General features: G+C 41.0%; 1 protein-coding gene across 1 annotated transcript; it reads right to left on the bottom strand.

The window, feature by feature from the left end:
• Positions 1-4,671: 4,671 nt before the first annotated feature.
• TNFRSF4 (TNF receptor superfamily member 4) lies at positions 4,672-12,745 on the bottom strand. The gene is made up of 7 exons (XM_013956053.2): positions 12,601-12,745; positions 9,931-10,053; positions 9,493-9,594; positions 9,001-9,067; positions 8,221-8,453; positions 7,729-7,854; positions 4,672-6,902 (listed from the first exon to the last, which is right to left on the bottom strand). The coding sequence occupies exons 1-7, from the start codon at positions 12,740-12,742 to the stop codon at positions 6,832-6,834; spliced, it is 864 nt and encodes a 287-aa protein (XP_013811507.2). The 5' UTR covers positions 12,743-12,745; the 3' UTR covers positions 4,672-6,831.
• Between the last annotated feature and the right edge of the window lie 2,694 nt (positions 12,746-15,439).

The raw sequence follows: 15,439 nt of genomic DNA, 5'->3' as shown, positions 1-15,439 counted from the left end.
TATGCCTGGCACAGCCCAAATAGCAAGTTACCTCCTATTTACAGAAACAAATTAAAAAACAAAGTTTCATGTACCTGGACTTCTGCTCAGATCCAAGCCATTTTCCACACCAGAACTTGCCGGAATGCTAGCCCAGCTTTACAGCTGGAGGCTGGTCTTATTGCAAAACCTCTGTCAGGTGTTGCTTGCATAGAAGAGCAAGAAGATCAGGGAAAGTCACACTGTTAACAACATTTGCTCTCACCAGGTTTTTAGTTAGACTGATTGCACAAGATTCCCTGTGATTCATGACCGATAAAAAAAAACAACTAAAGGACAGCTGCTAACTCACTCTTTGCTCATGACAGGCAGATCCCATCTTATCTAGGCTGACAGGCAAAATTTCAGTGTCCAGAAAGAAAATGGAACACATTACCTGTGTCCTTGCTCATTGCCATGAAAAGCATGAACTCCTCTGGAGAGAAACACTCCCAGTCACCCAGCAGAGCAGGGCTCAGTTCTCAGCACGTGAACATTCTGTGCCCAGAAAGCTGGACATATTTCAGACAAATTCATTTTACAGCCAGCTCTTAGGTACGGCCTACACCACCATGATGCTTGGGCACCTTAACATCTTTAATGCCCTGAGTTTTCCAGCATCCCTGAGGAAAGGGGTCTGTTCTCCTACTCTCCCACTGGGGTCCTAGGACATGCCAGGTGATATGACTTGTCATACAGGGAACCCTGTGGCACAGCAGCAGTTCTGATGTGCTGCAGAAAGCATAGAGGAACGCCCCGTACATGGGGCGCAGGTCAGCGCCGCAGTAAGCACACACTGAGCATGACCCTGTATGGGACACAAGGACATCAGCCCCCTTAGAAGGACACCATGTGGGTAGCAACAGCTCGCATAGCCCTGTCCAAGAAGTGGGGTAAAAAGGCTTAAGGTCCACTGACTTATCTGTAGCCTGAAACTAGAGGGCAAAATTGTTAAATGTTGCTTTCAGCTGCTGACCTTTAGACCAGCCTCAAGATTTTGGAGTGACTAGGGCTAGCTAGTCTGGGAGTTTACAGAGTCCGGGGTGTTTGCAGAGCCTGGCTAATGCCTGCCCTCTTTTGGCACACATGGAGAATTACTGCCCTGCAAACACCAGGTAAGCTTCACATCCCAGGAGTTGAACAGCGTGGCAGCAGCACAGGTGGTTCCTGTGAGGCCATGTGCAGGTCCCATTGGCAAATTAAATCCTTCTCACCCTGAAACAATTAGGGCTTTGCAAAGACCCCTGGATCTTTCCTTTGAGCAGTGGTAAGGGCCTGCAGCATGCACTCATCGGAGCTCTGACTCAGCCAATGAAATTAGTCTTGTGGTCACTTCTCTGGATTGCTTGCACAGCCTGGCCACTGAATGTGGTGACTTCCTGCAAAGGCAATCCCCATGGAAGGAACAGAGGCTGCGTAGTAACATATCAGTGACATTTCAGAGGGAAACCAAACCAGACAGATGTAAAAACCCCAACTCCTTGACGTTACCAAGCTGTGTATTTCCTCTCCAGCTTGCCACCTGGCACAGTATATATCAGATATGACCTTTTTGAAGTCTCTCATGGCAAACCTGAGTCACTTTGATGCACTTCTAAGTCACAAGAGGATGTGATGAGGAAGAGAAAATGCATGAGATAAAGGATCTAGGGTAGCCACAGCAGCAGAAACTTGTCGTACATTTGTAGAAAAAAGACAAAATAATAAGTGAAGATAAAAAGAATAAACTTATGGCCCATATCATTTTTTTAAAAAATGAGAATAACCACCAAAGCATGATATGTATATGTTACTGTCAAATCTGCAGTCTGAAAGGAGCTTCCAAGGGCTGGGAGACCCAGTTCATTTATATCCTTTTTTTTCAAGGTTATTCTCAAACAAATACTGTCTGTGCCTGTCCTAATTCTTCTCCAGAGCTGAATGCAACAAAGCAATAGGCAGAACCATTTTAAACAAATAGGTCTGTTAAAACTCCAGGAAGCCACATGCAACAGCCTCATACGTAAGAGAGAGAGAAAAAAAATTCAGACAGAAATCACAAAGAGAGGAGGGGTTGGCAGGGAAGGAAATCCTCCCCTTTTGTTGTAGTAAGCTCATGCCCCAACCTCTGTCTTCAGAGGGAAGTAATTACAAACAACCAAGGACAAGGGCTGGACACAAGGCCTGAAATGAAAGCAACTCATGGCTAGCACAGCTGAAAAGTTAAATAATGAAAAAATGACTTTATTCTTACCTAAAAAAACAAAATTATAGACATTTTTGTTAGCTTTAGAGATTGTTTTTAAGAACAATCAAGCAGCCAGTTTTGCATGTGCTTATATGACTTACTGAATCAGGGCCCTGCGGTGATTGAGATGCATTTAACTTACTAATCACATAGCTCTATGAACCACCTTGAGTGCCAATACAGTTCATTCCAAAAGCACAGGTCATACTGGTTTTCAGAATAAAAGAAGCTAAAGGGTGTCCTTTCAATTAGAAAAAGACTCTTGTGGCTTTAAAAAAAAAAAAAGGAAAAGAAAAAGAAAAAAAAAGAAAGGACTCACACCCTAGCTCTACTGCATTACACTGGAAAAAAATTCTAGTATAGCCCTATCTTTATCAGCTTAGATGAAGCAGCAGCAGCACAAGTTATAAAGCCTGTGTCTCTCTTAGCAAGTGCCTCAAAATGGGGAAATGTCAAAGACTGAGAAACACAAACTTACATTGTGACACAGGTCCCTACTTTGAGAAGGGAAAGTTTCATTTCTGGCATGCAGGATGAAATGAGTGTGGGTAGCACCAGTTTGTTCAAGATTCTCTGCCTACTGTTAACACAATTACTTTTTGCCTTTTTAGTGAGAATTGTGGGGTTTACAACATGTTGGTTCTATAGTTTTCATTGTGGAATGAGAAACCAGAACAGGCCTTCGGGGGAGAAAGCTACATGGTTGAAAATGACCAATTGTTAAAATTATTATTCCTTTATTTACAGTAAAATAGCTATGTTAATTCATTTAAACCTACCAACACCCAAATCCTCCAAAAATAAAAATCAAACTGTAAATGCCTATCCTATCAAGCATTATCATGGTTTAATTCTTTTGATAAGATTATAGTTCTGCACAGTGATTCAATACAGAGGTTCTACAGCAGTAGAGCACAGCATAGATTGGCTCACTGGCATGCAGTAGCAGAACAGCCGGCAATCACAGTGCACAAGTGCTATTACAGGCCTCAAGCCACACAACATTCTGGATTGTCTATCTTCAGTTTCCCAAATGGGGATGTGCAAGTGCAACTTGTCCTCAGCTACGCTAGCTCCGCTGTGTACATCCAGGGCAGTTCCTTCTTCAGCTAGAGGGAACTCAAGCCCTAGTGCCCAGGAAACTCCTAGTCAGGAGGCTGTAGGAAGGCACAGGAACACAATGCACCCAGTCATCTTCCGGTACAGCCAAGTCAGAGAGCAGAAATCAAGAGTGAGATTCGTGGAACCAACCAATAAGCCCACACCACAGAGGAGCTCTGATGTCATAGCAGCACCTCTATCAAGCCAACAGCTCACGTGCTCCCATGAGCTGCATTTTCTTCATATAATCCACAGCTTCAGATAGCTCATGAGTTATCTGCACTTTGCTCAGAAAGTTCTGCGAAAACATGGTGCTAGTTTTACTGCCTCCAAAGTGCAGCCTGCAAGTTTGATAACCATTGTTTCCAGGTACTTTCTGGGTGTTCCCCGGATTCCATTTCTCAGATCCATCCACTGTATTCTGCCACCTCATTCACTGCAAGATGACAGCACTTAAGCCATCGCACACTTTCAGAGACCTTTACATTCAACACTGATCTCGGCATTTTTGAAGGGGTTGAGCCTTACCATCTCAAATCTCCCAGCAGCTCTCAGGTCAGAACTGCTACCAGGCCTGATTTACAAAGCACTACACAACTTTCTGAAGTTACCCAGGAAGGCAGAGGCTAGGCAGCACATTAAATTTAAGCCTACTAAGCCACAGGTTTGACTGTTTGGCCATTCTGTTTTTTGTGAGAATGGCACTTTTATGCAACAAGAGCAGGGATCTCCCAGAGACATTTTCACAGCTAGTTCCTGGGGCCATATCTAAACAAATGCAATGGTTTTGGCAGACCTCAGTCAAGACTGCATAGAAAAAAAGCTCTCACATGTACACTCTTTGTTCCAGTTAGCACTAGTGAATTCTCCTGGTTGATAGACTCAGGGAAACAGTCAAGGTCCAAGGTCTCAGGCTTACACCCACAGCAGTCAGCAGCTGTGATGGTGTATGGTGAGTATAAGTGAGCTTAACTAGTGAGCAGTAGGGCACCCTTCGCTGTGCTGGCAAGACAGTATGACAAGATGCCACTCCAGGTCAGGACGAAGAGAGTAGTCTAAAAGGCCTCCAAGTGACTTTTACCAAAAAAAAAAAAAAAAAAACACCAATCACACACCATACACAAAGCTAAGGTCTTAGGATCTTCACTGTGAGGATACGTGACTACAGGAATCATTTCTTAAGAAGAGGTTCAAAGGCCCTGATACAGGAACCTAATGAAAAAGTCAATGTTCATCTTGTGTTCCCACCCAACCCTAGCGAATCATGCTGGAATACCTCTTCTTGCTTGTTTCCTCTCTCCAGTCATACACATCATACATGGGAATCTAGACCACTGTCACAATTTATTTGAAAAAGTCACTATTATACTTTGTATATAATACAAATGCTTATATACATTGTATATGCACTTCAATATAGAAAACCACTGTTAAGTACACCATATGTATAACATATAACAAAATATATGTTTAAAAACATGTTTCTGGACACCAGCTGTATTCTTGAATACATTTCCTGTTGCATATCTTCACATATGCTTTGGTACTGTGTATACAAAATACATAATCTGCTGAGTTATCTACCAAGGAGTTATATTTAAAGTGAAAAACATTTCTGAATTACAGAATAATTTTAAAGTTTGCTTCTTGAACTTTCTACACTGAGGTATTTTAAATTACATCAAAAGCTATTTGCAATAATGTTTCAGGTGCCTTTCATGCACTTTAGGTTTTTGAAATTGCTATCTAAAATTTGAATGCTCTCTAAAACTACAAACTGATTGACTTGTGAAAACATTAGAGAAGTAAAAAATCTAGCTTTCATATAGTATGTAGGCTTACATCCAGGTGTATTTTAAATGCACACAGACCAGACCAAGAATACTTCTTCAGTTTTAAGTGCAGGTTTCCCTGACAGCATGCAGAAGGTGAGCATCCAGATGAATTGTGACAGCAGTTTGGGTGTCTACCTCCTGTTAGACAATCTCCGCATGTCTTTACTAAAATGCAACCCTCAAAGTTCTAGAGGGTCAGCGCTGTGTTGTTTTAAGAGTCCAGCTATTGTGTCTTATCTAAAGAGAACAGCTGGGGAAATACTCTTTCTTGAATCATTTCTGGAGGACCTTTTCACACCATCACAAAGTTATTCATCAGCAGAAAAACTCTAAATGACCAAGTATATGCTCCTAAATCTAAACAAGATGTATAAATGTTTTGCCCAAATCCAGAGCACTGTTTCGATCCAAACTTGCCTGTGGGTTCCCCCTACATCCACAATATTACTTCTGAGCAAGCAATCAAGTCCCACAGAAGTGGTTTAAGCTAAACTATTTTACTGTGGAGAAGTCCAAGTTTGACTGATGCAGGTTCACCCCTGCTGAGGGTGGACACACCAGGGCATTCAGCACAACAGGATGTTCACCAAGAGGAAGCACAGAGCACATTGTTTGTGCAGAGCTTGTGGAAAAAAAAAAATCAGTTACATACAGCAACTACTACTGTTTGCAGTGCAGACAAATTGTACTTTGCCTTTCCTCTTGTTTTAGACCACAGTCTCCACTAATAAGAATCTAATCAGAAATTATTATTCCCTTGGCTTTTTAGTAGTGAATACACAGATTCTACTTTCCACATACTTCACATACAAACACTTGGAGATCCGGAGCTGCCCTGTGAGCACAAGTAATTCCATTTGTTGACCAGGCTATAGAGGCACTGTTCAGTATGTTAACATGACATTTTCTCAATGGGTCAGTTTAGAGAAAGTCAGAAAAGACAGAAGAGGCACCCAATTGCCACCTCTCAAACTGGCACCTAAGAGTCAGCAGTGTCAGCACCAGAATTGCTAGCTATAGCAACTCTGTCTCTGCAGGCACAGTCAGTGTATACAACTCATCTTGACTAAGAAGAAAAAAGCTGAAAATATGAAAGCACAAAGGAAGCTGGAGAGGAGTGGGGATTCTCTACCTAAAGGGAGGAAAGTTCATATGGAAACCAGACTGAAATACTGGAAACGGCTGCATCAAGAGAAGAGAAACATGCCCTCCTTGGCAGCCCAGGATTGTAGGACAAGAAGCAAACTCTGTTATAAAGCAGCTCTTCCCTCTTCCCTCATTCCATTCTTCCATCTCCCCAGTGATTAGCTCTTATAGCTTTGTAAACAATTTCTTTAGTCCAAAAGACAATTGCTTATCACTATAAACAGAGTTGGTTAGAGATGCCCAGAGGGCTGTACCTACTTGGGGCCAGGCAACAGGGATGTTGTGCACAGGACCCACTTAAGAGAGAAAGAATCTCATGATTACACCACAAACAGCTACTCCCGTGGGTCCTGATGCCTACGGGTTGATCAAGGAGACTCAAAGGAACAGAAGTGCAATTAAGCAGTTACACACACTGACATGTATAGCCACAGAATACTCTGTCACATTACTTGTTACAATTGATGGGCTCAGAAATGCAGGAAACACTAAGGTAATGTGGAGTCAGTTTTTGATGAGACTGGAATTGGAGTCGATTTGTTCTTCCTGGATAGGAACTCGAAAGCTCTGTTCTTCTGAAAGACAGGAAAATAAAATAAAATAAAAATGTACAGAGTAGGCAAGGAAGGGCAAAAGGGAAGCCAGGGACTTTTCTAGTTGCATGGATGTCTAGGTACATATGAGTGACTTGAGTCAGTGCTTGTTCTTCCAGTCAATCCTAGGAAACACCAAATGTAAGGAACAATGAAAAAATACTTTACCACTGCTCCCTGAATGGAACATGAGCCAGCTGTGGGCTGACTCAAGAGCCAGGCTGCCATCTGGTTCTGAATAAAGAGCTCAACTCTTCTCAGTCAAACCTCTCCTGTGTTTGCAGGAGACATTTGAAGACAGTTCACTTCTACATGAGCAAAAAACGTTCACAATATACTCTTTAAGACACTGGTGGTTTTAGATCCTCTCTACACTGAATTGAAGTTTCTGCTCAAATTTATTACATTAGTTTTGGAGGGGACCAGGGAGAAAGAAGGTAGGAGACAAAAATCAGAGAGAACACAGAATAAACAACAGTCAACAAGTCAATGATGTACCAGAATTAATGCCCTCTAAGGATTCACTCAAAAGCAGTACAAACAACTTCATGTCTATTTCCATCAGCACTCTCTATAAACTCAATCTTCCTGCATGGTAATAGGGGAGTCTGTGCTCTACAGTACAAACCCAAGACACTGACACCTCCAGTGCATCGGGACCAGAGAATTGAGTATCAGCATTAACTGCAGGTGACACCATGCTACCCAGCCAGGTAATTTCATTTTAATGGAAACAATTACCCAAGCTCAACTAGCAGGCCCCGATTATTCTCTTCTCTGTATGGTCTCTCCCTAAAAAGCAACTCACCCCGATGGTTGTTCCTACAAGGCCTCGTCTTAGTCTCTTTTTTGGCTGCTTGGATAATCAACAGGAAGATGGACATTCCAGACACCACAAGTAATATCAGACAAATAAGGATAAGTGATAAAGGACCTGGAAAAACAGAGAAAGGATACACCAATAGAGAATCATTGTTCTGGCTGGAGTTTCCAGGACTTTCTGGCTTCAAAATACAGAGCCTAGAACTCCAGATCTCATGCAAGCAGTCAGCTCGACAGGGAGCACCCCTGAACCACAGAGTCTAAAAGTCTCAGCCCCCAAACAAGCCACCAGGAAGTCGGGAACCCTGTGCATGGCTCACTGAAAGACTGTATTAAAAAAACAAAACAAAACAAAAAACAGATATTGCTTCTGAGAAGGAGTGTGATTTCCTTTCTGATGAAATCAGTTTCAAGTGAAAATTTCTGACCAGCCTTAGTAACTACCAATAGACTAGACTTGGCCATTCCCTCTCCTTACCCCAGTTAGTCTCTGTGGGGCTGTTCTTATCCGGGCAAACGATAAAAGGGACCATGCTGGATTTGGACGGGGAGAGCATTGCAGTTGACATCTTATTCCTGCGGTGGATGGTGGAAAGATGCAAAGCAGATGTTACACTCCAAGAGGTAGCTGGCTGGGTCACCTGGCTGCTGCAAACAGCATCCTCTGTTTTCGTCCCTGTACGAAGAGTCTTTTTTCCAAGAACACTACAGCTAGAGATGTAAAATAAATTAGTGTAGTTTTTCAAATAGTTTCAATATGGACTTTATAAATGACTTGCATGGAACAAGTAAGCGAACATTGTGACCCTTGCTTCATCACTACAAATTCAAGCTTCACCTTTTTGGGATTCTACAAGTATGTGAAGAACAAGTAATTTTCTGGTATCAAAGTTATCAGTGAAAAAAAGCTGAAGTGATCCAGTTATCTATTTTTCTTAGTGTCTGTGCACACAGCAGCCTTGGAGCACAGCTGCATTCGGTAAGGGAGCCTTTTGCTACAGAAACACATCCAGACTTTTAGAAAAGACTGAAAATAGTGTTGTTACCACGTGAAAAGGGAAAGGGCAGAAGACAGACAGATGCCTCAAACCAGTGTACAGGCTGTTCAGGACTCCTGAGAGTCCATCAGGAACATGGTTTCACTGCATCTACTGCCAGCTTATTCTATACACCAGCTTTCAGCATGGCTTGGGCATTTATTGCTACAGAAGTAAACGCAAAACAGTGCACTGACTGTGTTTGGATCAGTGATACATACTTGGTCCAAGGTCGACAGCTTTCATTCCCCCCTGTAGAATAAAACCCTTCACGACATGGTGAGCATACTGAAAAAAAGACAGAATTGGACCTGACTTAGCAACATTACATAACAGTTAAACAGTAACTGCGCTAATAGCTTATATTAATAGACTAACTTCTAGAATAGACCCAACAAAACCCACACAGCCTCTAGAAAACATAGTCTACAATGGTTCAGGAGCAAGACAACACGGTCAATGGTCCTTTTTAGTATGCAACTGGCTAGGTTTTCTGCTTTCTCTGCAGGCTAATTATGGATATTAACAAAGAGAGCATTAACATCTCCGACAGCTCAGAAATCAAAGAGCAGCAGTTGTACAACTGCCCTGCTGCTAACACTTGCTTGGAGATGTAAATGAAAGAAAAAAAAATAGTTTCTGCACTAGGAAAAAATAACCACCTCATCTGAGGTGCAGGTCAGAGGTTGGAGAGTCAGCCATCACTAACTTACCACTACCCAGTGTATATTTGGCATCTGGCATGTAACCTGCAATACACATGCAAATTCTGTCAGAGGTCTTCTCACACTTCTTCACCTCCATGCTCCCCTTCCCTAGGGACAACAGAACACAGCACACATCAAATTACTCAGTGCCTATCCACCGTGTGCGGAAACACTCTGCAGAGGACAAAGTTTAGTAATAATTCTTAGGATACCAGTTTTCAAGCAGTTTAACAATCCCTCTGAAGGTTCTATCATTAGTAGGGACCAGAAGATACAAGCTACTGAAATGATAACCCTGAAAGTCTTTGGATTTGATCCTTTCAGGTAAGACACAGGCGCTTTATAATACCAGCCTTCAAGGAGAAAGCAAAGATGAGAAAGCATATGAAGAGTGATTTGCTCTCAAATTCATATAAGGAAATGACCACTATACAGCTGACTTACTAGTGTTGCAGACTGTACAACTCTTGCAGAAGCTGTGGTTGTGCTCAGTACTAAAGTATTCATCTTGACAGGGGGCACAGACTGTTTCTGTTGTTGCTGTGCAGCGGTTTCTCATTCTTTCACCTAAAACAAAGATCAAGTAGAAGGAGAAACTTAAAAAAAAGTCCTCTTCATTCCCATACATTAGAATGAAAGAGTGCCCTAAGTCACACTTCCATTCAAAACTCTGACTAAGAATGTTCAGCAGATTAGAGCCAGAAGCCCCCAAAACTTTGTCCTATAAAAATCACTGTAAATTAAGCAGTTAACAGGCTAGCAGGGGCCTGATAACTTGCTGAGAATTGAGGCAATGCCCCAAACGATTTTCCCAGTGCATTCCAAGTATTACTTCTCTAAATCACCTTTTAAAATGGCTTAGATATCAGGGTTTGCAGCAAAAGTGAGAGGGGAAAAAAAAAAAAAAAAAAAAAAAAGCAAGCCGCTTTTACTATGGTAATAGGTCTGATATCTGTGTAATACAGTAGCTTCGTGACAGATCTTGCCTTCTGCCATGAGAACAATCATGCAATTCAACTCAAAATAATCCCCCCAAAACAGGTACATAAGAGCAACAGGTACCACACAGATTCACAGGCAATTCATCAGTGGAGCAGTCAGGAACAAATGTTTGTTGTATCTTTCTTCTGGAGATCCTAAAACCCATTAAGCATGAATAAATGGGGCTGTATTTTGATATGCAACTATGCTGGCACCCATGAGCATCAAAGATGTTACTATCTCCATTTCATAAACAGTGAGACAGAGCAAGATGTGAGGCAGGCATCTGTTACTACTCCAAACATTGAATGGTATCACACATTGCATTTAGAACCAAGCTCTGAACACTTTCACCCACAAATTCTATTTTCCCAACCTATGTGGTATACAGCACTGTTTCACAGAGCATCAGGTTTGCAGACTGGGATGACAAGCCTTGTGAGTGAAGTGGTTTGCCCAAATTGAAACAGCAGTCAATGGTAGACCTTGGAAAAAGGAGTCAGACATGTTCCTTCCGTCTCACTAGCTTCTGTCCATGTGGCACAAGCAAAGCAGGAACCATAGACAGTTTTAATGACCAAAGTTTTACAGTTGCGTTCAAATATGCCCTTATTCTCAGAGTTTGTTTCTTTCATTTTCTCGTTCTGTAGGCAAACAATGAGCACCAAGTTTCTATCTCACTCATTTTCTCTGTATTTCGGGTGTTATCACTGTCAAGAGACAAGCGATTTTTAGTGACCACAATGCAAGTTAATTCACTTTCCCAACAGCTACAGATTTGATTCCAATGCAAAAAACTGATAAAAGTTCTTTCAGAGTAAGGAGGAACAAAACACTTCTAGAGATAAAGAATTATCTGTATCCACATACAGTGACTAATTCCTCAGAGTTCAGAAGCACACAGACTTCAATAGTTTGGGGAACATGCAATAAAATGCCTCAAGTCTTAGATCTCTGATTGAATGGGGATCTATTCCAATCAGCACCTTCGAAGATGCTACTAGTTTCAACTTCTATTGTATCAGTTCATACATCCATTTTGTGTAGCAGGCTTAATTATAAAAATAGAAAGTAAATCTATGTTGAAAGATACATATAAAAACTCAGACAAGATTAGTTGAAACTGCATTTACAGACATGATCTAATCTCTCACTAGAAGTAAAGATGTACTCATCTGTCAGTGCTGACTGTACTAAAGGTACTTTGTCAACTGCTTGCTCCTTGAACAGTAGTATCACCTGTTAATTGTGGTTACTCTGCACCATCAAGTCATTTCTGTAATGAAATCCCAACTATTAAAAGTACTTGATGTTAGATATTTCGCTTTTGCCCCTCTCAGCATTGCCTGCAGAGATACTCACTGATTGTTACAGCAGCTGTGAGGGGGAGAAAAAAAAAAAAAAAAACCAACCCCCATACACCCAACAAGTACATTACCTAAAACATCCAGATTCATTCAGTTTCTGCAACAAAAACAAACACCACACACATTTCTGGGCAAGTTAGGCTTTGCCAATCTAGTTTCAGGGATCAAGCAAAGAGCTAATGTCCTTCACGGGGCAGGGGAGCGGCATTTGTTCATAGACCATTGGAAAAAATATTGTACGCGTAACTTTTATAATTTTTCAATTTTCATTTACTATATGGTGTTACATTTTTGCTGTAAAAAAAAAAAAAATCCAAGTCTTAGCTAGCACAAACCTTGCTATAAAAGAAAGCTTTTAAATAATCTTTAGCGACAGACTTAATTACCTGAAGTTTTCCATTATTATGCAATATTTCTTAGTTGTATTTTCTTAAATAAGTAAAAGGATAACAACATAAATATTTTTTCTCAACTCATACTCCCACAATGAAAATGCACCAGTCTAACACATTAAGGAAATTAAGCCACACAAATGAAATTAAAGAACATTGACTCTCTCAGCAAAGAGTTCCTAAATTCCATACATTACAGAAATAACTTCTGTCAAACTAGAAGGATGTGAAATGCTCAAATGCTTTTTTCTGTTATGCTTCATACATCTGTATGGCATTTTCAACTATCAATCTATTTTCCACCACCGCTGGGTTCTTAACTGATAGATACTACATCTAGTAAATACAACCAATATTCAGTGAATATTACTTACCAGGAGCACAGTCTTTGCAGCATTTTTCACCAAAGGGATATTCATGTTCTTTACATTTCAATCCCAAGCAATGGGTAATAGCGACCGCCAGCAGCAAGAACAAAACAGTATAAAAACGTGAGTAAAAACTTACAACTAACATCTGTCCAACCATAACGGAGCCCTACTGTCCCAGCAAAAATCTGATAGTAGCAAAATCTTGGAGGAACCAACTCTAGACTGCTGGTGACCAGAACGAGTTCATATGTCAGTTGCCGGGAAATTCCTGGCATGTGCTCCACCCCCACTTTTTTTCCTCCCTCCTCAGAAAGGGTGTTTTTTGCAGTTCACAACTAAAATATTCAGAGGCAGAAAGATAACATACTGAATTGCATTATCAAAAGATTTCCATTCTTAGTTGTAAAACGGAGTGCACGTCAGCCTCCGGCTAGGTACATACCTCTCCACTTAGTGTTAAAGCACACAGCTTGAACATAGGGAGAACTAGAAAAATGAGGACCATCTCTTCTAACACATGAAAAATCTTTACAAACTGAAGCCTTAGGTAAAGTGAAAGGTAGCCCACACATAGGCTTACTCCTTAAAGGCAAAGTACAGACAGATTCTTACCCCTTGGTCTCATGGCAACAGTAGACCCATGACTTTTATTGCTGCATTTAAAAAAAAAAAAAAAAAAAAAAAAAAAAAAAAAAAAACACACCACCACACAAGACACAAACACATTGTTAATACGACATTTCTCACCTCAGCAAGAGCACGGAATAGCAGTTCATCAGTCTTCTTGATCTTTTCCTCATAGCTAGCAAAAGCTACAGATGGGAAACATTTGCAGCGTCCATTCTGACGTTTAATATAAGACTCCCTGCATTGTCAGTGAAAAAAGGAAAGCTCCTGACTCCTAAACAGAGACCGTGTTACCCGGTCCCATTTGTCCCCATGGAAAGAGCAGCTTCCAGTCGAGGTATGTTCTATGAAAGTAAAAGATGTAATACTCGCATACCAGCTACTTTTGATCCCTATTTTATTCTACAGAAGCATGTTAGCTTTGCAATCCAAACCCCCAAATGGCTTCTCCATCCAGCTGTAAAAGCCAGCAACAACAACATGGGTAGGGGAGGTTGAATAGCACACTGGCGTTGCAGTCCAGCCCTCACCCAATGCAAGCGTGTAGAGTAGAGAAAAAGGTGATCAGAGTAGGAATTAATAGGTTTAACTTTCCAGGTTCACTCTCAGAATTTTCCTAATTTTATATTATTGACCCAGGACCTGGGTTTTAGGTCTTCTCCTGCCAAGACATTTTAGAATTATTTATGCAAAGGCCCAAATAAACAAAATGCCCCAGGTAATCAAAGATTTTTTAAAATTTACATTAGTTAAAAACAGAATCATACTTCCCAGACAGAGCAGATCTACTGTCCAAATGTGAAGGAGATATGATTGGAACAGAAGCACATTTGGACTCCCAGTTAGCCTGCTGTACCTGGGAGGACTGAACAGCAATACTATTGGTGTGTTTTATCCAGACTGCTGCTTTTCATCTCTTTTTTAAATTTCTCCAAGACTGTTTCACAGTGGCAGAGGAGACAAACCAAGTAGCTATTCTTCTACTTCTCCAACTTTTTTTTTTGGGGGGGGGGGAGGGGGGGAACGACACTATGGAAAAGAAGTCGCATGTTAAAGCCATTTCACCCAAAAGGGACCACAGCAGGCAGAGCAAGCAGCCCATACCAGCAAACTTTAACAGCCTTCACATTCAGTATCTGCATGCAGGAAACATCCAAATCTCTTCCAACCATACTGTCGCACTCAGTGCCATTCAAGTGGCTTTACATCTCATGACTAAGTCCTTCCCTGAGCAGTACTTAATCAAATTTCATTGTTTTTTATTTCATTCTCTTTCACAATAGTAGTAGACTCTGCTTATTCACTAAGAAAGGAACTGAAAATGCAAACATCTTTTTTGTGAACTTCACTGGGAAAGGCTAAAAGTCTGCTATATACATTTAAACTGAAAACTCCCAAAATACCAGAGCAGTGATGATGAAACATTGATATTCCTGTTAAGGACACTTTAATGCAAATGAAATACTCATTTAATAAAAGCAGTCAGCACACAGACTTCATATGCCAGCTTTAAAATTCAACTTTATCTTCTCAAGTTTTACTGGGCTTGATATCGCCCGATTCCTCTATGTGGCCACATTATGCCAGTAAACAGAACAGGGAGAGTGCACAGTAATCATCCCATACTGTTTAGCATTTAGCATACTCCTTGGCTGGATTTTGGCCAATGCCAATTAACCTGTCCCAGCTTCTGCTTGGCACTGCGATGGAGATGTTATGTGCCATAGACTGCTCCCAAAAGCCAGCCTGAATGCAGCTACTCTGGTTGGAGTAGGAGATGAGGAAGTTTTCAGTATGCCGAGATGAGCCATGCTATGAGGCAGAAGTCAGACCCTGGCCTGCTTTTATTCAACAATATACACATAACCTTTCTGACTATAGACACTTATCCTATATGTTTTATATAAGCTTTTGAAATCTGGGAAGATTAAACATATCCATGTGACAGCAGCACTCCTATTAACAGTAATCAGGTTACTTGTGACCAGGAAATAAAAAAAATCAACGCTGAACTCATTAGTGCTAAACAGAAAGGAAAAAAAAAAAACAAAAAAAACAACACACACAACACACCACACCACACCAACCCACTAGATTCCTTACAGATTACAGACAAGTAAGGGTTCCCTTGCAAGCAAGGGCCTACAAGAATCTGAGAAAGACTGAATGGATATAAAAATACTAAAATAAATAAATAAAAACTTTTGACAAAATA

This window comes from Apteryx mantelli, chromosome 26 (assembly GCF_036417845.1).
Source record: "Apteryx mantelli isolate bAptMan1 chromosome 26, bAptMan1.hap1, whole genome shotgun sequence".
Lineage (NCBI taxonomy): Eukaryota > Metazoa > Chordata > Aves > Apterygiformes > Apterygidae > Apteryx > Apteryx mantelli.
The sequence above is the reverse complement of the archived record's forward strand: the minus strand, read 5'-3'. Positions and strand labels throughout refer to the sequence as shown.

What these genes read in the sequence shown, in the direction of transcription:
- TNFRSF4 (XM_013956053.2), bottom strand. Translation starts at nt 12,742, where the DNA reads ATGTTAGTTGTAAGTTTTTACTCACGTTTTTATACTGTTTTGTTCTTG. An exon ending in TTGTACAGTCTGCAACACTA is followed by an intron (nt 9,595 to 9,930) that starts GTAAGTCAGCTG and finishes TGTTGTCCCTAG; the next exon opens with GGAAGGGGAGCATGGAGGTG. An exon ending in CCCCACAGAGACTAACTGGG is followed by an intron (nt 7,855 to 8,220) that starts GTAAGGAGAGGG and finishes CTGTTTTTCCAG; the next exon opens with GTCCTTTATCACTTATCCTT.